The sequence below is a fragment of the Stomoxys calcitrans genome, chromosome 1 (assembly GCF_963082655.1).
Source record: "Stomoxys calcitrans chromosome 1, idStoCalc2.1, whole genome shotgun sequence".
In the NCBI taxonomy this organism is placed as follows: domain Eukaryota; kingdom Metazoa; phylum Arthropoda; class Insecta; order Diptera; family Muscidae; genus Stomoxys; species Stomoxys calcitrans.
Genome location: NC_081552.1, coordinates 92767305 through 92790760, shown reverse-complemented (window position 1 = coordinate 92790760; position 23456 = coordinate 92767305). Strand labels below are relative to the sequence as shown.

General features: G+C 36.6%; 1 protein-coding gene across 1 annotated transcript; it reads left to right on the top strand.

The window, feature by feature from the left end:
• The first annotated feature begins 11989 nt into the window (after positions 1-11989).
• LOC106094366 (uncharacterized) lies at positions 11990-22316 on the top strand. The gene is made up of 3 exons (XM_013261576.2): positions 11990-12104; positions 12190-12444; positions 21768-22316. The coding sequence occupies exons 1-3, from the start codon at positions 12029-12031 to the stop codon at positions 22223-22225; spliced, it is 789 nt and encodes a 262-aa protein (XP_013117030.1). The 5' UTR covers positions 11990-12028; the 3' UTR covers positions 22226-22316.
• The last annotated feature ends 1140 nt before the right edge of the window (positions 22317-23456 follow it).

The following is a 23456-nucleotide window of genomic DNA, read 5'->3' as shown; positions in this document are numbered from 1 at the left end:
AGTCAGAAAATACTTACTTCTTGACGTGGCCCCGTAGACACTTTTCCCGAATATTGATATCAAATTTGTGCTTTACTCCCAAAGACCATTCATTTGAGCCCCATGTTGCTATAGTCGTAAATTTGTCTCCTTTGGGGGATGTTTTTGATGAGAGGCGGCCCCCCAAACACTTGGTCCCATATTTGGGTATCAGATTCATATTCTATATTCAAATACCTTTTATTTTAGCCCCATATTCCCATGGTCAGTAAATAAGTCCTGTTTGGGGAGTGTTTTGGGAAGGGGTGGACCCCCAGAAACGTGGTCCCACATTTGGATATCAGATTCGTATCGACTCGCCAATACCTTTCATTTGAGTTCCATATTGCCATGGTCGGTGAATACGTCCGATTTAAGGGTGTTTTGGGGCTTGGGGTGGTACCCCTAGTACTTGGTCCGACGAGTAGATAACAGATACGTTTTCTTATCCTAATTACCTTTCATTTGAGTCCCATATTGGTAGGTTTTAGGGTGGGCAGCCCTCCTAGGTACCCCATCCGAAATTTGGATACCAAATTTTTATTTTTAGAGTACTATATTAGAGCACACAAAATTTCGCTTAAATTGCACCACCCATCTCCGAGATCTAGCGTTTCTGAAAATTAGAAAAAATTACAAAAAATTAAATGTATCTGTGAAAATTTCAAGAAAATCGGTTCAACCGTTTCTGAGTCTATAAGGAACACACAAACATACAAACTAACCTACAAACAAATACAAATTGATTTTTATATATAAGATTAACAAAGAATAGCTTAGATATAATGCCATTACGATGACTGACAGCCTTTAAATCCCTGGAGAACTTATTTCTAAACACAAAAACCGCCCTCGACTGTCACAGATCTCTTAAACAGATGGCTTAACAGTTCAATGTTCTGGGTGCCCGGCCACATAGATATCCCGAAGGACAACGAATGAGAGATGGTCTCATAGAGGGAACTGTGAGCATTGCAAAACTATGTGACCTAATCTAGACTTGAAGAGGTGTACTGCTTTGCTGTCATTGGCTAGAACAGACGTCTCAGTCATTGTGTCCGTCATGACAGGACACTGTCTAATCGTGTCATGCTGACAGCCTGAAGGTTGCCAGCAACGACTTTTGCAGAAGCTGTGAGGATATCGAAGAAGATGAGTGTCTTCCCCGCACTAGCAGTCAAGAGGAGTTCCACTTTAGGTTCTCGTTTTTTTGAGAACCTGTCTGATTTAGTGGGTGTGGACATTCACAAGTTTTTGGGCTTTTTAAAGCGATCTCGATGGTTCAACGGTAGGAACTAGAAGGCATCTTCCTTCTTCTGTTCCGGCGGTATCAGAATGAACGAAAACGTCTAAGTGAGTCTGATGGCAGACTGTCACTTAAACCGAACCTAACCTACCAAAGACCTTTTATTGCAGCCCTATTTAGACTCGAATGGCATGCATGTTCGGTAGATGTTTCTTTTTTCATTTCGTTTTTTCTTGGGTGAAGCAGTCGCCAAAATTTTGTCCTAAATTTGGATACAATTCTTAGTCTACTCTCATAGACCTTTCATTTCAGTACCATATAATCACGGTTGGCCAACATGTACTTCTCGGAATGGGCCGCTCAGACACTTAGTCATTGATATTAATATCAGATTCATACTCTACAGAAAAACCCTTCCATTCATTTTCCATATTATCAAGTAGTCTTCTCCCTAAGACATTTTATTTCATGTCTGGAGATGGGTTCTCGAAGATCACACTATATGAGTCGTTATAGATGGGTTCTCATCCAATGAGCATAAATTGATCGCAGGTGTACCCCAGGTTTTGTTCTTTCTCCTTCTCTTTTTCATCGACGATCTGTTGATTCAGATATCGATTCCGATGTACTCATTTGCGGATGACAGTAATCTGTGTCATTCGTACTCATTCGACCACAGGCCGAGTCTTCGAGAGATTAAGGACAAGAGGCGGGTTATGGACGATACACTCTACCAGGATTTGCTGGCCATTTCTGAGTGGGGAAGAATAAATCGAGTAGATTTTAATGCACGGAAGACTCAGTGCTGTTTATTGCCGCACAAACAATTCGCTGACCCATTAGAAGCTCTTGATGTTCTGGGCATGAAAATACAAAGCGATGTCCGTTGCTCGTTAGTAAGTCTATTCATGATGAAATGTCAAAGCATACTGAGAATCTTTCTCTTTGACACCATGTCTGAAATCCCACGTGATCTGTCAAATACTAATGCATGAAAATCCTAACCTCAAAAAAATCACCCTTTACATATTTGGTACCAAACATAAGACTTAAATTTTTTGAATATTGGCCAATGGCAGCGACCACTGGGCATCTGTGCAAATTTCATGACAATCGGTTCAGCCGTTTTAGAGTCTTTACGGAACAGACAAACAAAGCGAAACAATTTAATTGTTATATAATAACATTTATTCCTTTACATATAATCCCAAACTTATTTCCTGCCACACCCCTAGATTTGGGGCCAGAAATCTGGGGGTTGCTCCACCTCCCAAAACTGACATGCAGTTGCGGTCAAAATAACAGAATTGCAGGAAAATAAAAATCATTATTGATTTAATTGTTTGACACAGACTTTCTTTTAATCCGACTGCTTGATTTACCGTTACGGTATGTCAGTGCAAAACGGAATATGCAATAATATCGGTGCAATTGTTCAACGTTCTGGTGTTGGCATATATATTTTAAAAAAGTCGCCATTTTAAGACATTAAAAAAAATGGCAACGAACAAGTATTTCGGAAAAACTAAGTAAATACCAATATTTTTAATCGAAATTAAATTGGAACGGCAAGAGAGCACCTCATGTATTTATTTTTGGCTAATAATATTGTTATGATTTGGAATAAATTTGGCAGGGGAAATCTACGGAATGGGGACACCTATCGTTGGGCAAACAAGTTTATAACTGAGGCAACAACTCACAGAGAAGTTTAAATTTTATTGATTTTTTTTTGCAAGTATTGTATGATAGTAAACGGATTTTTACACCAATTGAGAGTAAAAAAAATTTCATAACTTATGTCCCATATCAGTTATATCAAAATATGTTCCGATTTGGACCAAATACTAATAAGTACAGTAGCTCTATCTAAAAATAAACCGATCTGAACCATATACGACACGGATGTCGAAAAGCCTAACATATGTCACTGTGTCAAATTTCAGTGAAATCGGATTATAAATGCACTTTTTATGGGTAGTAGCGTGATTTCAACAGACAAACGGACAGACGGACGGACATGTCTAGATCGTCTTAGATTTTTATGCTGATCAAGAATATATATACTTTAAAGGGTCGGAAATGGATATTTCGATGTGTTGCAAACGGAATGACAAAATGCATATACCCCTTATATATAATATATCCTTCGGTGGTGGGTATAACAAGTAAGAACGTGCTAAGTTCGGCCGGCCCGTATCTTATATACCCTCCACCATGGATCGCACCTGCCGAGTTCTTTGCGCAGTATCCCTTTTTAGGCAAAGAAAAATGAATAAGGACGGAGGAGGAGGAGGAGCTATATCAAGTTATAGTCCGATTCGGGGCTCAAAAAGCAAAATCGGGAGATCGGTTTATATGGAAACTGTATTAAGCTATAGATAGATTCAAATCATATTGCACAAGTTTGTTGAAGGTCATGGAAGAAGTCGTTGTACAAAATTTTTGCCAAATCGGATGAGAATTGCGCCCTTTAGAGGCTCAAGAAGTCAAGACCCAAGATCGGTTTATATGATATATATCTATATCAAAACATAGACCGATTTGGCCCATTTACAATCCCAACCGACCTACACTAATAAGAAGTATTTGTGCTAAATTTCAAGCGTCGAGCTTTACTCCTTCGAAAGTTAGCGTGCTTTCGTCAGACAAACGGACGAATATGGCTAGTTCGACTTAAAATGTCACGACGTTCAAGAATATATATACCTTATGGGGTCTTAGAAGCATATTTCGAGGTGTTACAAACAGAATGACGAAATTAGTACACCCCATCCTATGGTGGAGGGTATAACAAGACATAGAAAACCTTTTCCGACGCATGCAATTAAGCCCACGATTAAAAATGTAAGCACCAGAAACCCCTTAGTGTTTTGTCACTATAATTAGAGACAGTATTTTATGTCCGTTAGCATGGAAATTATTCGCAGAATATTACACGACAATAATTTTTATGCCCGAAGTCCAGGAAATTAACACTTTTGAAAAAATATATACAGTAAAAAGAGATAACAGATATTAAAATAAATAAGTCTATTGAAAAATGGAATGGGCCTTACTGCAATAGAAATTTTGTGGTGTAATTTCAAAAATCAGATGGAGATAGCAAAACTTAATAATAATTTTAAGACTTAGTGTGTTATTCAAGGCGCTTGAAAAAAAATCCGAAAGAAAAGTTCAACAATTAGTAGATTTGGTGAAACGACGACGATGAAAAAGTTTAACGCAATAAAGATTGCCCAATAAATTACTAATTTATAAGAACTAGGTAATTTAAGACATTTATGCAAAAAAAAAGATAGATAAAATAAGTTATCTATCTTTTTGTAACATTTTAGTTATCAGTGCTATTCTTTTGATCGCCCTTTATTGAGAAATATACACTTTTAAACTTTATTGCTAGCACGCGAAACCTTTTATTTTTATTAAAGGGTCATATTATGCCTATATGACTAAGAAAAAATATTAAATACTTTCAAAGAAACATGTATATCTTTTTCCATTATGTTTTATCATTCTGCGCTGCTATTTTTTTGACCGCAGCTGTATGTCGAATATGGGGCTCAAATTAAATAGTCATTGATAGTGGGAACGCACCAATTTTCTTATGCACTTTCAGGTCGTATTTTTATCTAAATGTGAAAATAATACACTGGTAGGCTATACTTACATCGAAGTTATTGTGAAAATGCGTTTACAGTGTAAGTATGAAGCTAACCAAGTATGACACTTGTCACACCAGCAGTACTTTTCGAGTACATATATTTTGGCCAGTACATATATTTGGAGGCCACCGCAGCGCAGAGGTTAGCATGTCCGCCTATGACGCTGAACGCCTGGGTTCGAATCCTGGCGAGACCATCAGAAAAAATTTTCAGCGGTGGCTTTCCCCTCCTAATGCTGCCAACATTTGTGAGGTATTATGCCATGTAAAACTTCTCTCCAAAGAGGTGTCGCACTGCGGCATGCCGTTCGGACTCGGCAATAAAAAAGAGGCCCCATATCATTGAGCTTAAAAACTTGAATCGGACTGCACTCATTGATATGTGAGAAGTTTGCGCTCCTGTTCCTTAGTGCAATGTTCATGGGCAAAATGTTGTGTTTGTATATTTTGGCATACACATATTTCTGTGCATCTTTCGAAATTGTGTTAATAACTTCGAACGCTAGACGTTATCTTGCCAGTGATATACAAGAATTAGCTCGTCGGAAAAATGCATCGATCATACATGTAAATTTTGAATTTTAAAAGCATAGCTGTCCTTGAATTCTGTGGAAAAAGAATGATCGTCTTCCATTTTTATGTCGAGTCCATACGTCCGTCCCTTTTTCTATGGAATCCGGAATGGTGTGCGAAGATACAGATCTCATTTATATATAATACAATAGCTTCCATATAAACCATTTCCCCAAAACTGACTTTTTTAAACCTTAGAACGATTCATTAAGCAATTTGGCTTCTTTTAACTAATTCGCATTTAAACTAAGCCGGCAGAACCAAACCCATTTTTACTTGTTTTAAAAGCTTCTTTAAACCAGTACAGTGAAAATCTTGTTGAAATTCATTGACGGTGACGCCTAGTTTCTGAGGTTTAAAAGAGAGTTCCGGGGAAAAAACATCGTATTATGGCTTTTTCCCTTGGTTTGCAAACAAAACTTTCAATGACTTGTTGGTTTTGCGACCTACTTATGATGTCTGCAGATCAACGTGAGCTGGTGTTAGCTAATCTTTCGCTTAGTCATTGGTTTTTTTCCGCGCATGGGTTTATAGTAAACATTACTTTGTCAATGCCTGAGATTAATTTCTCAATGATTGTGTATTTTATTCTTTCTCTGTAAACAAACAATGTCCGAAAATTGATTAACGAGAATTGATTTGAAGTGAAGTGTACCGAAGTTAGACAACATAACGATTTATGGCCATTTCCCATAACATTTTGCGCCGCCTAATTCTATTGCTCGCGTGGATAACATGATTAATTGGCTAGTAGCTGAGTTACTAATAAACTTGTTGCTGTCTTTTGTTTTTGATGGAGGGAATTGATGCGATTTCTCTCTCCCGAAAGCGCCTCCAACGTACGACTTCTGATCGCTTTAAAACGCTTCGCAAACAGATGAGTAGGGGTATTGTATGCAAATTGACAAATGAGGTGAAAAAGCAAACACCAACAATAACAAAATCAATAACAAACAAATAAGCAAGCAACAACAACACAGCGATCTAACCACAAATAACCTATAACAATTTATGAATACTCTGTGTAATTTTTGGCATATTTAAATATGTTCTGTATGAATGAATGTGAATTCAAATTTGATTTTTTTAGGGAAAGGTATGAAATCAAGTGGTAGTTTGTAGTTAAACCCGAAGAAAAATGTGCTTAAAATGTTGAACAACGGAAAAAGTTTAATATTTATGGAGTATTTTTTAATTTTTATACCGGCCAATATAAGATTGTGATATACTTAATACTAAAACAAGTTGTAAAACTTCTAAATATCGATCTTTGACCTTATAAAGTATACATTTTCATGTATATAATCCGTAGTGGGTATACCTATTGACTTATCTTATCGAAATATCGATCTGCGACCCTATAAAGGCATCCATACTTTTGCTTTTGGTCGAGTTAATATATTCACTTGAAATTCCGCACAGATACTTCTTACTGATATAGGCTTGGGTATTATAAATATCGTTTCAGATTTGGATAAAGCTCTCATATTAATTGGTCCTTCGATTAGATTTCTTCGGCCCTAGAAAACTAAATTTACGCAGCACAAAATTTTTCTTAAGTTGAAAACACTAGTATTTTTGGCACTACTATGAAGTGCTAAGAGCTATTGAAGTGCTAAGAGCTATTGAAGTGCTAAGAGCAAGCGGGTCTTTTCCCCCTCGCATACTAAGTTTCACTCCCATACGGAAGCCATATTTTTGTGTTTTGAAATTACAAACGATAGAACATGTAACGATTTTAAGTGAACTTTAAAGAGTAATAAACCATCATCAAAGCGAAAGTGGCCATCATTTCCTATTCCTTTATTTCTATAAAAGCAGATTTTCATACATAGTGGAGAAGCATTCAAGAGGTACATTGTCTTTACTAGTGAATTTTGAGCACCAGTAAGCGTTGAGTGGCTCGAACTTCCCTGCTGAAAGTTCTGCAAATTTTATGTTGGACATGTATGTATGTATACCTACCGACATTGAAACAAAATTTCAGCAGATAGGTCCATTATTACTTATGACCCTAGAAGGCTTAAGTTTAGTGTAATTAGGCTGAAATTTGGTACTTAAAATATATCCCCATGGGAACTGATCGCCGAATTTGGAAATGGTATTTTGTATCCAAATTTTGGATGGGGTACCTAGAGGGGCCGCCCCACCCTAGAACCTACCAAACATATATTTAAACCAATCACAACAATATCGGACTCAAATGAAAACTATTTAGGATAAGAAAACGTATCTGATATCCAATTGTCGGACCAAATGCTAGGGGGACCACCTCAACCTTCAAAACACCCCAAAATCTGACATATTTACCGACTATGGCAATATGAGACTCAAATGAAAGGTAGTTCCGAGTAAGATACGAATCTAATATCCAAATGTGTGACCTCGTTGCTGGGGGTCCACCCTTTCCCCAAAACACCTTCCAAACCGGACATATTTACTGACCATGGAAATATGGGGCTTAAGTGTTTGGGGGGCCGCCTCTCCCCAAAAAACATCCCCCAAAGGGAGCAAATTTACGGCCATGGCAATATGGGGCTCAAATGAAAGGTCTATGGATGTAAAACTCGAATCTGATATCAATATTCGAAAAAAAGTGTCTTTGGGTCCACCCCACCCTCATAACACCTCCCAAGTAGGAAGTATTTACTGGCTATTGCAATATGAGGCTCAAATAAGAGGGTTTTTTAGAGTAGAACACGAATCCGATATATATTTTCAAGGCCAACTCACTGAGTGGCCACCCACCCCCCAAAATACCCCCCAAGCCGGTCATGTTTGCCGACTATGGAAATATGGGGCTCAAATTAAAGGTATTTGGGAGTAGACCACGTATCTGATATCAACATTAGGGACCAACTGTCTAGGGGACGTCCCGACACCATAACAACCCCCAAATAGGACGTATTTGCTCACCAAGACAATTTGGGTCGCAAAGAGAGTGGAACTAAATATTTATGGTTTTTAGGGCTAATACCCCAAACCGGACATATTAGCTGACTTTTGCAATAAGGAGTCTAAATGAGATTAGAAACCGAATTTGATATTCAATTTTGAGGCCAACGGCAATGTGGGTTTCAAATAAATGATATATAGATATATGAGAATAGAGCACGTTGCTGATATATTTTCCGGGCATAGTGTTTGAGGGAACACCCCAATCCCCAAAACACCCCTAAATTGGGTATATTTAGCGACCATGTCAATGTGGAGCTTAAATGGAAGGTATTAGGCAGTATAGCAAGAATTGAAACCCACCTTCGGGACCAATTTTCTGGGGGTCTACCCCTTTCTCAAAATACCCCACAAACAGCAATTTTTTAGTGACCATCGCAATATGAGGCTCAAATAAAGGTATTTGGGAGTAGAATATGAATTTGATATCCAAATTTAGGACCATGTATTTAGGGCATCACGCCTTCCTCAAAACACCCCCCAAACTGTAAAAATTTTTCGACCATACCAATATGTGGGTCAAATGAAGGTATTTGAGATTAGAAAACGAATTTGATAACCGATTTTAGGGCCATGTGTTTGGGGAAGCCTCATCGTGTAAACTCCCCTAAACTAATGGCAATATGGGGTTTAAATAAATGGTATTTGAGAGAAGAGCACGATGCTGATATTTTTTCAGGGCCAATTGTCTGGGGGACCACCTCACCAACGAAAACACTCCGAAATCAGATATCATGAGAATATCGGGCTGAAATAAAGTATTTTAAGAATATTTACATCCAAACTTTAATTCGTAGACCAATAAAGATCATATGGGATTGAGATAAAGGCATTTATATTGTTAAACTGTTAGTCAAGCGACATACATATACTATTTTCGTAGCATGATATTTCACTTAAAGCTCTTTAATTGTCAAAAATAAATATTCCAAGGAAACTTTTGTTCCATATAAAGTAAAAGAAGGCGCAGCGGAGCGGGCCTGGGTCAGCTAATCTTAATATAGCCACCAATCCAAGGCACATAAAAGCCACCTGTATTGCCCGACTTTCCTGAAATTTGAACTGTGTTTGGTCCTTCGACATCCGCACAGAGTACGGTTTAGATCCGACCATTTTGAAGTATAGACCGATATTGTGATTGAAAGTCTTTCGCCCATAAATAGTTTTAGTTTCTTGCATTGAAAACAAATACACAAAGTTGTTATTCTGTACCACAGAAGAGGACACAAAAATTATATTTGCACTTCTTTTTACAATCTCTAAATATACTATATCTGTTTATATAAATAAAAACTCGTTCATGGAACTCAATATATGCTTTTCATGGTGGAGAGTATACAGCGGTCAAAAAAAGTATTCATCATTCAATGTTTTTTTTTAATAAGTCTACAAAAGACAATTGGAATAAAAACATATTAAACTAATGATGCAGTAGTGCTTGTGTGATATATATGTACACAATTTCATTGTTTTTAAAGAAAAAAATAGTATTTATTGGAACAAAAAGGGCCATTTTACAGCTGAACACAAAAAATTAAACAAAAAAAGTATTCATCATTGCAAAAAAACAAAAAAATAAATAACATAATTTAAAAAAATTAATACTTTGTTATTCGACCACCGCGTCTTATAACTTCTTTTAAACGGTTTGACATCGATTGGACTAATTTAGCGGTTATATTTTGGTCTATATTAGTCCATTCCTCCATTATCACCTGTTGCATTTGACTCTGGCTCGAAAAATTGCGCGTTCTCAATTTGCGTTCGAGATGTTCCCAAAGATGTTCAATTGGGTTCAAGTCGGGACTTTGAGGAGGAGTTTTAATGACTTTGGGGCAGTAATACAGCATCCACATCTTGGTATTTAAAGCAGAATGTTTGGGGTCATTATCTTGATAATATTGAAAGTTATTACCAAGCCCAAGTTTTACAGCACTATCTTTTAAATTCCTCTTTAAAATGTCAATGTAATACTTATGATCCATTACTCCATTAATAATTTCAAGATTTCCCGCTCCTGAAGCCGCCATACACCCCCAAACCATTAAACCACCTCCACCATGTTTTACAGTAGCAACTGTGTTTCGTTCTTCAAGCTCTGTATTTGGTTTTCTGTACACTATGACCTTTCCATCGCACCCAAAAAGATTAAACTTGCTCTCGTCTGCAAAAATGACTGTTTTCCAAAATGATTCGGGCTGTTTTACATACATTTTTGCGAAGTTTAGCCATTTCACTCGGTTTATTTTATTTATAAAGGGCTTCTTACGTGCAGTTCTTCCTCTGTAACTATGCCTTTTGAGTGTATTTCGAATTGTTTGTGTAGTAACTTCCTTCCCTAAATATTCCATAGTGTTTTTACGAAGAATGGTCGCATTTGTCTTCGGAGTTTTCTGAACTTGCCGCACTAGCCAACGCACATCTCCAACCGAAAGTGCTTTTGGTCGACCAGATCTTGGTTTATTGTCAACAGTTTTCGTTTCTGTCCACTTTCTGATGATGGATTGTATAGTAGATCGTGGTCTATTTAATATTTCACTGATAGTTTTTTGAGTTAAACCATTCCTGTGGTGTTTTATTATCAAAACTTTTACCTCATCAGAAACCTCGTTTTGCTTACGACCCATTTTGACAAAAACTATATTTTCAATGAAATTAAATATTTGCTGTCAAGGGCAAAGCAATCATTTACTAAATAAATCAGAAAAGGGGGATTCCCAAATAATATTTGAATTTGACTTTGATGATAGCACATCAATGATGAATACTTTTTTTGTTCTGTTTTTGGTGTTATTATATAAAATTGCATTTTTTGCGCTAATTAAATTTATTTTTTGAATTTATTTTAAAACATATTACGAAAAATAAACTATTGCATAAAACTGCATTATTTGTTTACTTTAAATTTTCTTCAATTACCCAAAATAAGTGAATTTATTATCAATTTTGCTAATGATGAATACTTTTTTTGACCGCTGTATATGTATACGTATAGATACGGATGGGCCGAACTTAATGTAATTTTACTTGCTTATATGATATAATCTTTTCATCACTAACTTTTAGTCTTTAACATTATATTTTAACACCACATAGTCAATTTGTTTGTAACACCCAGAAGGAAGAGAAATAGACCTATAAGTACACAGATCGACTAGGAGTTACTTTCTGAATCGATTTACCTATGTTCGTCTGTCGGTCCACGGTATTTGTGTACAAAGTAGAGATCAAAATTTTCATTCAATTATTTTCAAATTTAGCAAAGGCACTGTTTTTGAAATCGAATACTACTGATATTGGTAAAAATCAGATCATATTTGGATGTAACTCCCATCAGATTAGTGATGATGGATGACTAATTTTCACTAATTTTTTTTTCTGGGTTTAAACATCGACGAAAGAAATTTATCTCATTAACCGGTTAAAATTTAAGAATCGATCACCACAATGACGGAAACACAACAACAAATCATAAAGCTTCAAAAACTCTATAAAACTGAAAAGTTTTGCTTCATATTTCAGCATTCGTTTGCCGGTATTCTAAGGGATAACAAGTAAAGATATTTTTTAATATGTTTAAATTGTTGCCAATTCTGTGTTTGGCTTTTGTAGTCGTTAGTGCTTATGATTTTTCGGATACATATTTTAGTAAGTTTAAAATATTTATAAAAAAAGGAATGAAGACTTAACTATGAATTTTTTAATTTGAATCCTTATATGACTTTTTATAAAGATCAATACCTCTTCGATGAATATGAATATTTGAACTCAAATATGCTGACTCGTCGTCGTCGCGATGTAAGTGAATTGGATAAGGATACTAAAGCTGATGATGATCTGGATGACAAATTCCCTTGTGGTGGTGGTCGTTTTCATGATTATAAAAAGGATTTGACTTGCTGCGAAGTCAACAAACACGATCCCAATTATTTCAGCATGATTCGTGAGACCAAGAAGCAGTGTGCCGTTAAATTGAGAGCCAATAACCGTAAGTAAATAAAAGTTTTTGTTAAAAAAACATGGAAAGTAATTTGAAAATTTTTATAAAAGGAAGAGAAAAGAATAGCGATTTTTAACAAAAGAATACAACGATTTTTATCATGTGTCAAAAAAAAAAAAAAAAATCGTGCATATAGGAAAAACTGGTTGGAAAATTTATTAGGGTTATAAGCTTTATTTTCTTTACAAGTGATGTGCAAAATCAGGTATCCTTTTTCTGCGGGTCGACTTAATACTTTTGTACATGTTATGCTAAAAAGGGAGCGTTGGATTTAACTCGTCAGAATATATAATATCAATAAACCCCTCATGAGATCTATGCTAGGAATTCTGTGCTTTTCAAGTATATCTTAGTTCGTTTCATGCCCAAAAGTTTGTTCAACTTAGGCATAGTGTCTTGCATCAATCGGTGACAGGCGAAAGCTGGTCATAAGCTTTGAAATCGGCGTGGTTTTTTTGGCTCCTCCTATGCCAAAGCAATAAGTATTTTTTACAAACATCGAAGAAAAGGGGTATATACATTCTGTCATTCTGTACGTAAGGGTTGGTATTCTATTCTGTTTTCGGAATAGTCGCGGAAATCTTTAATTGTTCAGCGAGTGGAATTTGACAGTTATGTATTGATTTTATTTTCATACCAAAAGACGTTTTTCTTATCTGCACTTATAGTTTTATTATTTTTTCGCAAAAAGAAAAAACCGAACAATTGAAACCAATTAAACAAACATGATGCCGACAATGATGTCCAGCGTTGCCACTAAAATTTCTTTTTGCCATTTTCCTCACTATTAACAGAGCACTACCTTTTCACCTATTTTCCTCCAGCGTTTCGTCGATGTTTTTTATATGGAGTTTGACAGCATTCCGCCTGAAAAGCTGAACAGAATACTCAGCCTAACACATGGAAATGTAAATTTCTTGATCGTCATCAAATTCCAAGAGGATCTAGCCACGGGTACAAGTCTGTCCGTTGCAATCACGCCACAGTCTTTAAAAATAGAGATAGAGATATAGAGCTGAAACTTACCACAGACACTTTTTTTACTGAAGGCAGATTATGTTAGAAGATGAGCACTATTTTGATACTCTTATATTTAAAATACAAATGTACCGACCTCCCAATTAGATTTTTTGAGCTCATAAAAGTAACATTTTTGACTTAATTTGATTTGTTGAAATTTAGAACTTAGAGAAGGAAGAGATATAGAAAGGCCGATTGATAAGTATACGGATCACTTTCTGATTCGATTTAGCTATTTTTCGTCCGCCTGTTTGTCCATGTAAATTCGTATAAAAAGTATATGTAGCAATTTTAATTCGGTCGACTTTAAATATGGCACAGACATTTTTTTTTTGGCTTAGAGACGAAGTCTATTGAAACTGATATAACTCCCATATGCATATATGTTCGTCCAATTTTGGACTCATGTTACAATAGTGTGGTCATTTGGTAACCGATTTGACGCAATTCGGCATGAAGAATTCTCTTATGACTCTAGCCATAACTAGTAAATTTCATAGAAAGGTTCAGATTAAGATATAACTCAAATATACATGTATGTATGTATCCCCCGATTTCCAATTTTTGAGCCTAGCTGAAACTTTTATCAACCGATCTTCTTAAAATTTTGCGCAATGTTTTTTTCTACGACTTCTACTACGTGTACGGAGTTTGGTCGAAATTGATTTAGATATTGTTGCTATTTATCTGCCGACATTCAATTTTAGAGCCTTGTCAGCGCATTTATCAGCCGATTTTCGCAAAATTTTATCTTCTTCTATGACTTCTACTTTGTGTACGGATTTTGAAATTGGTTCAGTTTTAGATATATTGGAGTTCCCATATCTATGTTCGTTCGTTCATGAGTAATGGTATATGATAAAGATTTAGAAATCTCCAAACCTATTACAAATGGGTAATGTCATCTGATTTAAGTGGAAAAAACTTCTGAAAAAGCCAAAATTGTCGACATTATGGGTGAGGGATTCAATCACAGCTTAAAACATTTTTATCTATTTAATTATTATTTTTGTTGAGAAATATAACAAATCCTCGGGAAGCCTGTCTGCTTGGGGCAGGCGAAAAAGCAATATATTTTCCGCACATCATGCATTGGGTTATACTGCAAGAGTATTTATTTACGTATATGACCAAAACGGAATCTATGATCCATGAAAACATTTTGTAGATTTTCCCATTTTCTTTTGTGATCCACACTTCTTACCAATTTCTAAAACTAATTTTCGAGATGCATTTCTTCCCTGATCGAGATGCATTTCTCCCCTATGAAGTTTTGTTCTTCTATGTCCGTTAAACTATGAGATGTGTTTCGGGCTGGAACATTGTCATAACTTGCTTAGCCAATGAAGGCGCCAAGAGTTCTTACTTTATATTCCAAATATAATCTCGAGATAAGTCCAAATATTTTTCGAAGGATACAACAAGTACTTATATTTATTACAGATTTAATTAGTGTTACGTAGAGCGTAGTTTTTGTTTTTGAGAGATGTTTTTTATCATTCTTATTTAGATAAATGTAAAATCTACCAATAATTCATATAATTCTCGGTCTAAATCGGTCTATAACCTAATATACCTCCCATATAAACCAATCTCCCGATTAGACTTCTTGAGCCACTGGATGCCGCAATTTTTGTCCGACTTAGCAGAATTTTGCATGCGGTGTTCTGTCACGACTTCTAACAACTGTGTCAAATACGGTTTAAATCAGTCTATAACCTGATATAGCTCCCATGTAAAGCGGTCTCTCGATCATCTTTGTTCGGTTCCTAGCTGGTTTGACAGAAAATTAGTATCTAGAATAGAATTATGCCCTTCAACAAAATTTATTTTGTATACATTTTTTGCAGAGTCCATGGTGGTGAGTTCCCAAGATTCGCCCCGGCCGAACTTAGCACTCTTTTACATGTTAATTATTTCAAAGGAAAAAACATTTAGAAAAAATTATTATCTATGCATTATTGAAAGATTTGGAACCAATTTATTTTTTTATAAAGGCAATAATTATCAACTATCTCTTAAATGTGGCGAAAGCCACAAGGGCATGGGACTTCTAAAAGGCTGAGCTAAGAAAACACAAGAGCGAGCTGAGAAATGCTCAGAACAAATCCTTGGTAGAATTTTGCAGCTCCGTGGAGGATACACATGAGGTCTCTAGGCTTAGGAAGATCCTATCTTCAAGACATATTACGGTGGGATACATTTAGAAGTCAGAAAATGTATGGACAATGTCTAGTGAGGTAACACTAGAACTACTTGTTGATATACATTTCCCGGGAAACTCTCAATCTGACAACGTAGTACCAGAAGTGGTTGTCACTGGTATGGATTCGTCGGAGGTTATTTGGGAAATTGTGTTTGAATCGAAAATCCTTTGGGCGATGAAAAATTTCGACTCCTTTAAGTCGCCAGGCCCTGATGATGTATCATGATGTTTAACTACAAGCTGTGTCCGATGGACTGGCTCCTTGGCTAAGAGGGCATACTTTGCTTGTATCAGCATGTCCTGAATAACTGTGGGGTGGAGGGACAAAAAGGTCATTCACATTCCAAAAGCAGGAAAACCTTACCACACGGAGGCGAAAGATTTTAGTCCTATTAGTCTGTCATCCTTTATACTGAAGACTCTTGAAAGGTTGAAAGAAACATTTCATAGGGCAAATATCCATGGAGATAGCCTGTATCGGCAGCAGCATGCATTTAGTAAAGGCAAGTCCACTGAAACACCCTTCACGACCTAGCCGGCTACAAAGAGGGTTCTCTCGCTGTCAAGGAATATACAATAGTTGCATTTCTTGAGGCCACCATAGCGCAGAGGTGAGCATGTCTTCCTATGATGCTGAACGCCTGGGTTCGAATCCTGGCGAGACCATCCGAAAAAAATTTTTACCGGTGGTTTTCTCCTCTTAATGACGGCAACATTTGTGAGGTACTATGCCATGTAAAACTTCTCTAATTGCGGTGTCGCATTGCAGCACGCCGATCGGACTCGGCTATAAAAAGGAGGCGCCTTATTACTGAGCTTAAATTAGAATCGGACTGCACTCATTGATATGTTTGCCCCTGTTCCTTAGTGGAATGTGCATGGGCAAAATTAGCATTTGCATTTCTTGATATTCAAGGTGCTTTCAACCGACGTCAATTATAAAGAAGCTGGATTTTCCATGCATCAACGCTACCGTTAGAAAGTTACTTACTTACTAAAAGATGCATTACGACAGGCTTGGGATCTGTGGATCTAAAAAGATTGGTCAGCAAAGGAACGCCTTAAGTTCTATCTCCTCTACATTGGAATTGAGGCATTAACAAAATATATGTATATGCTGATGACGTGGTTATTGCTATTGGGGGTTTAAACCGCGGGGTTGGGTGTTTAAACCACGTGTCATGCACTGGGTGTATACTGCTGTTGTCAGACCCATAATGCTATTAATTGATTCAATCAATTTTTTAATTGAATCTGAACCTTTTCAATTACGATCGTGATTGAAATTTTTGTCATTTTCAAATCATAAATAGATTGATTTAATAATTTATCAATTGAATCTTAACAAATTTTATGTATAAAATGTGATTGAAAATTTTATATTTTTCAATTTAACTATTACGGCGTAGAACACTAGCTTTTTTTCACTCGATTCGTTCGCTGATTTTTTACAGGGAAAATACCTGTTTTCATTGATTTAAATTAAATGCTTTCAAAAACACAACAGTTTTTAAACTACCTTTTCTAGACGCAGTTCTAATTTTGTTATGGATCAGAATATGCATAATGATGACATAACTATTTCTTTAGCATCGATCTAATTAAAACATACACCCAGAGAAAAGTTGATACTAAATGTGCTCCTTTCAGTACCATACGCGTAAAGCCATGGAAAATAATGATGGAAAATAAAATTAGTGCCGCTTGGTACTAGCCTTATTACAGAACTGGAATTGGTTTCAATACCAATCTCTTATTGGGTTTTGATTATTCCACCCCCTAATGAACCAAAAACAAGTAAAAGCGTGCTAAGTTCGGCCGGGCCGAATCTTATATACCCTCCACTATGGATTGCATTTGTCGAGTTCTTTTCCCGGCATGTCTTTTTAGGCAAAAAAGGATATAAGAAAATATTTGCTCTGCTATTAGAGCGATATCAAGATATGGTCCGGTTTGGACCACAATTAAATTATATGTTGGAGACCTGAGTAAAATGTCAGCCAATTCGAATAAGAATTGCGCCCTTTGGGGGTTCAAGAAGTAAAATAGAGAGATCGATTTATATGGGAGCTGCATCGGGCTATAGACCGATTCAGACAATAATAAAAACATATGTTGATGGTCAAGAGAGGATCCGTCGTACAAAATTTCAGGCAAATCGGATAATAATTGCGACCTCTAGAGGCTCAAGAAGTCAAGATGCCAGATCGGTTTATATGGCAGCTATATCAGGTTATGAACCGATTTAAACCTAATTTGACACAGTTGTTGAAAGTAAAAATAAAATACGTCATGCAAAATTTCAGCCAAATCGGAAAAGAATTGCGCCCTCTAGAAGCTCAAGAAGTCAAGTCCTCATATATCAGGTTATTCACCGATTTGAACCATACTTGGCACAGTTGTTGGATATCATAACAAAATACTTCTTGCAAAAATTCATTAAAATCGGATAAGAATTGCGCCCTCTACAGGCTCAAGAAGTCAAGACCCAAGATCGTGCGAAATTTCATATCAATCGGATAAGAATTGCGCACTCTAGACGCTCAAGAAGTCAAGACCCAAGATCGGTTTATATGTCAGCTATATCACGTTATGGACCGATATGGCCCATTTACAATACCAACCGACCTACACTAATAAGAAGTATTTGTGTAAAATTTCAAGCGGCTAGCTTTATTCCTTCGGAAGTTAGCGTGCTTTCGACAGACAGACGGACCGGCGGACATACGGACGGACATGGCTAGATGGACATAAAATGTCGCGACGATCAAGAATATATATACTTAATGGGGTCTCAGACGAATATTTCGAGTAGTTACAAACAGAATGACGAAATTAGTATACCCCCCATCCTATGGTGGAGGGTATAAAAAACATTGAAAATAATTTTAATTTTAATTTTAATGTTACACCGTGACCTACCTCAATTATTTACCATCGATTCCCATTAGTGGTTTTTATACGGATACACCAACACAGCATCGTTTTCCACACAATGGAATATCATGTTGTTGATGTAGAATGTGCTTAGAATTTGTACAATTTCGATTTTCATCGCTTTCGAGTATTTAAACTGGTTTTACTCATTCAAATTGCATCAAAAACTTTTTATTATTTATTTGTTTAACAAATATGTTATAATGGCGAAAATATTTTGATTACAAAGATCAACAACAGTTCTGGCGCCATGGCAAGAAAATAAATGTGACGCCGTCAATTCTTAATAGCCTCTTTTGTCTGGTATTGTATTGATACCAAATGGAATTAAAATTTTTTGCGAATGACGCGAACAAAATCGTCATTTTTCGTCATAACTGGTCAAACAATATTTAACGTTTAATTTTTGGAAAAAAACTGGAGGTCTTTCTTTTCTAAGGAGTGATCATGGACCAAAATATAAACCTCAAATTCGTGTTCCAGAAGGCTTACATATGTGAACCATTTTGCACTATTTACAGCGCGCTCTTCGCAAAAAAATTATGATAACATTTGCATATTTTCAAATAAATTTTTAATTGATTCACTTAAAAAATTAATTGGATATTTCGATAATTTTTTTTTATTGGATCAATTAAAAAATTTATTACCAATTTCAAAAATTTTCAATCATTATTTTAATTATATATGCAATTTTTTTTAATTTTTTCAATTATCTCTCTCAAAAACTTTGATTGATATTATCATTTTCGTGATTGAAGCAATTTCAATTAAAAACGTAATTGGATCAATTAATTTCGTGATTGAAACCGATTTTTATTTTTTTCAGTGTAGTGCCTCTAGACATTGTGGCTAGATAAATTGCTATAACCACTGTTGGTCATGCGGCGCCAACAGGCACTGCGTTATCCTTGATGCGATGCCCGATATCACAGGCAGTAGAAATTACGCACTGTCTGAGTCGCTTTATGATATAAAGTACTGTGCCACTAGTCCTGATAGAATTCATAGGAACTACAATATCCCTGGTAATAGAACGACTAGGTGGACTTTGGGGTGTACTCTGAAGAACTTGGACTGGTCATATCGTGTAGGTTAGCCGACCACTGCAGTGTGTATCAAGTGGAGATCTTTGCAATTAAAGAAGTGGCGGAATGGTATTCCGTCATGATAGGTCATTGTTTTATCGGGAATCGTGCTGACGGACTGAATCGAAAATCATGCTGAGGATGCCGTGGAAGAAGAGACCATAGAACAGAGATGTCAAGCCCCTAACGGTAATGTTGATGGCTAGTCACATGGATTCTTATGCTCTTTGTTTCAGTCATTGTTGAGACAGCGACTAATGAACATGCATACGCATCGTTTTTCTGCTTTTATTTTAAAAACAATGATTTTTGTTGATTAAAGGCTTGGAAGCCATAAAACAAGTAAAAGCGTGCTAAGTTCAGCCGGGACGAATCTCCTGATAACATATGGGAGCTATATCTGGTTATAGACCGATTTGGACCGCACTTGGCTCAGTTTTTGAAAGTCATAATAGAACACTATATGCGAAATTTCAGCCAAATCGGATAAAAATCGCGGCTTGTAAGGGCTCAAGAAGCCATATCGGGAGATCTGTTTATGTGGGAGCTGTCATGTTCTTGACTAAATTGGGCCGTACTTGGCACAGCTATTGGAAGTCGTAGCAGAACACTATGTGCAAAATTTCGGACAAAGATTGCGGCTTCCAAGGGCTCAAGAAGTCAAATCTGGAGATCGGTTTATATGGGAGCTATATTAGGTTCTTGACCGATTTAAACCTTACTTGATACACTTGTTTCTAAGTCATAACAAAGCCCTATGTGCAAAATTTCATCCAAATCGGGTGAAAATTGAGGCTTTCGGGGCTCAAGAGTAAACTTTATGGGGTCCTAGATCAATATTTCGAGGTGTTTCAAACGGAATGACTACATTATTATACCCCCATCCTATAGTGGTGGGTATAAAAAGTATTTAAAATTTGTTATATTAAGTTTACTTTTGATTTAGTCAAAAAAATCGTTTTTTTAAATATTGATAGAATTAAAAATACTTAAAGAGATAATTTCACGCAGTCGTATGTAATCTGTAAGACCCTTTCGGCCCTTTCGGCCCTTCTGCATAGCTGATTCCCCTTAGAAATATACTAACATCGTTTGCTTAATAGACGGGTTCAAATCCTTCTCCAGTCAGCATCCTTTTTCCCTTTTAATTATTTCATTGGACCCACAATTTATACACTTGTTCCAGCATATGGTTTATCGAGTTTTATAAGTATGTTGGTCCGCACATTGTTAAAAGCGACGCCAATGTGTTCGTCTTGGCATCGAGGGATTTTTCTATTTTATGCACAACCTTGTGCATAATCTCTCCGGTCGTCAAGGGTTTTCTTGGGCTGATTTCGTTTTTCGAAGAGGACAATCAGCTTAATTAGCTTCGAAAAATCCAACTATTGCAGTCGTAATCCTGTTGACATTGTCGTCAATGTCCTTTATGCTAGGATAATTCAAAGTATCGTGCCCAAGTCCTCTGACAGTCAAATATTGTATCACATTTTGTAGTTGAAGCACCAGATCTTGGTAATTAAACTAATAGGTATGCAAGTTTTCGTAGTCCAGATTAGATATCCCAAATACATATATTTTTTATCTTTTATCCATTGTTCCAAATTTTACAAAATCGAAATCTGACCCGATTTAGACAAAGCTTCCATATATTTTAATTCAAATTTGCCCACGAACATTCCATTCAGGAACAGGGCCACATATCAATGAGTGCTGCCCGATTCAAGTTTTAATCTCAATGAGAAGGGGTCTCCTTTTAATAGCCGAGTTCGAACTGCGTGCCGCAATGAGACAGGTAACTCACGACAAAGTAACTCACAAATGTCGCCAGCATTAGGAAGGAATAACCACCGCTGAAACATTTCTTCTGATGTTCTCGCCAGGATTCGAACAAAGGCTTTTATCGTCATTTGCGGACGTGCTAACCACTGCGTTACGGTGCCCTCCAAACTTCCATATATACAGCTCAATTAATATGCTTTCGAATTTGCTGGTTAGGGTTTAAATTTTGAGTCCCTTCGAAGAAACTAACCTCTTTCTTTCACTATTTTCACTTTCAGCCGATGTTGAAAACTTTGATCCCTTCAATTGTGAGCATATGGACAAAATCAAGGAATTAATCATTTGCGAAAGTGAGTGTGTGGCTAAGACTTTGGAAATGCTCGATGAGAATGGTGATATAAAACGTGATGTTATCATTGCCAACTACAACAAGCAACTCGCCAAGGATACAGAAATTCAACATGAAGTTCTCGAAGGTTATGTGGATAAATGTTTGGCCAAACTTAAGGAGATGGATCTTAAGCCTGCCAACAAATGCAGTCGTGCTCCCATGGAATTACAGCATTGCTTGTTCGGAGAAATGGTCTCGGGTTGCCCCAAGGAATCGCAGATTAACAATCACAGATGCCAAAAAATTCGTGAACGCTACAGCAAAGGTCAGTCTTTGGCTTTCGGCAAACATACTTTGCATGATTTCCTCCATCATGGACGTCCTGGCCGCCATGGTCATCACTAGGCGGAGAAAAAATGAACACATGCATACAATTTTTTAGAAACGTGTGAATCTAAATGGAATGTTCAAATAAAAACGAAATTTCCGAAATGTATTTGATTTATAGTGGTGTTTATTTTTTGTGAGTTTTTGTAAGTTGCGAAAAAATGCTTGCCCTTCCATTCAATTTGGCCAACTAATTGGATGAAACATGCAAAAGTAACAAAATAACATAACGCTTTTTGGTTTGTAATTACAAATGTTGTTATTTTTTGCGGTGAAAAAAAAAAAATATACTTCCCGAAAAAATGTTTCATTATATTTAGCCAATTAAATGTCCATTCAAATCCATCATCTCTATTTTATATGCGTTATCAAATAGCTGCTGACATAGTGTTTGCAGAGTGGCGAAGTGCCAATCACATTTTTAAAATAAAGAAGGAAGAAAACATCTGCATATCCAGCTTGGTCGTTTTATTTATAGGGAATCAGAAAATGTTCTAGAACAGGAAGTGCGATGTATTAGGAGAGGCGTCACCACAATACCGAAAGGCGACGCGTTGGTTTATAACTGCCATAATACTACGAGACATGAGTTTGGCTTTCTTTTACATCAGTCCCATACGTGATCATACGCGACTGAAAATAAAGACGAGCAGACCATGGGTGTGCAAGCACTTAAAGAGAATATATGGCCGATGTCCCGATCGAGACATATTAACCGTGCCTAAATAAGGATGGGAGTATATCTATGGTCCTAAGATCCACATGGCTGTTACCCGATCAAGTTTGAAGTGAGATCATGTTATAGATGGAACACATTTATGCAGCGTGTTTTACGTAGGATGTATCCAAGAAGCGAATATCCATTCGGATTTTTACCTTCTGGTAGAATTAATTTTTACCCATTTAAAGGTCTAAATAGAATGAGCGCTTTGTGGAGCGTCACGTTGAAAAATGCAACACTACAAACAAATGTCAAACAAGTAAAAGCGTGCTAAGTTCGGCCGGGCCGAATCTTATATACCCTCCATCACGGATCGCATTTGTCGAGTTCTTTTCCCGGCATCTCTTCTTAGGCATAAAAGAATATAAGAAAAGATTTGCTCTGCTATTAGAGCGATATGAAGACATCGTCCGGTTTGGACCAAAATTAAATTATATGTCGGAGACCTGTGTAAAATGTCAGCCAATTCGAATAAGAATTGCACCCTTTGGGGTCTCAAGAAGTAAAATAGAGAGATCGATTTATATG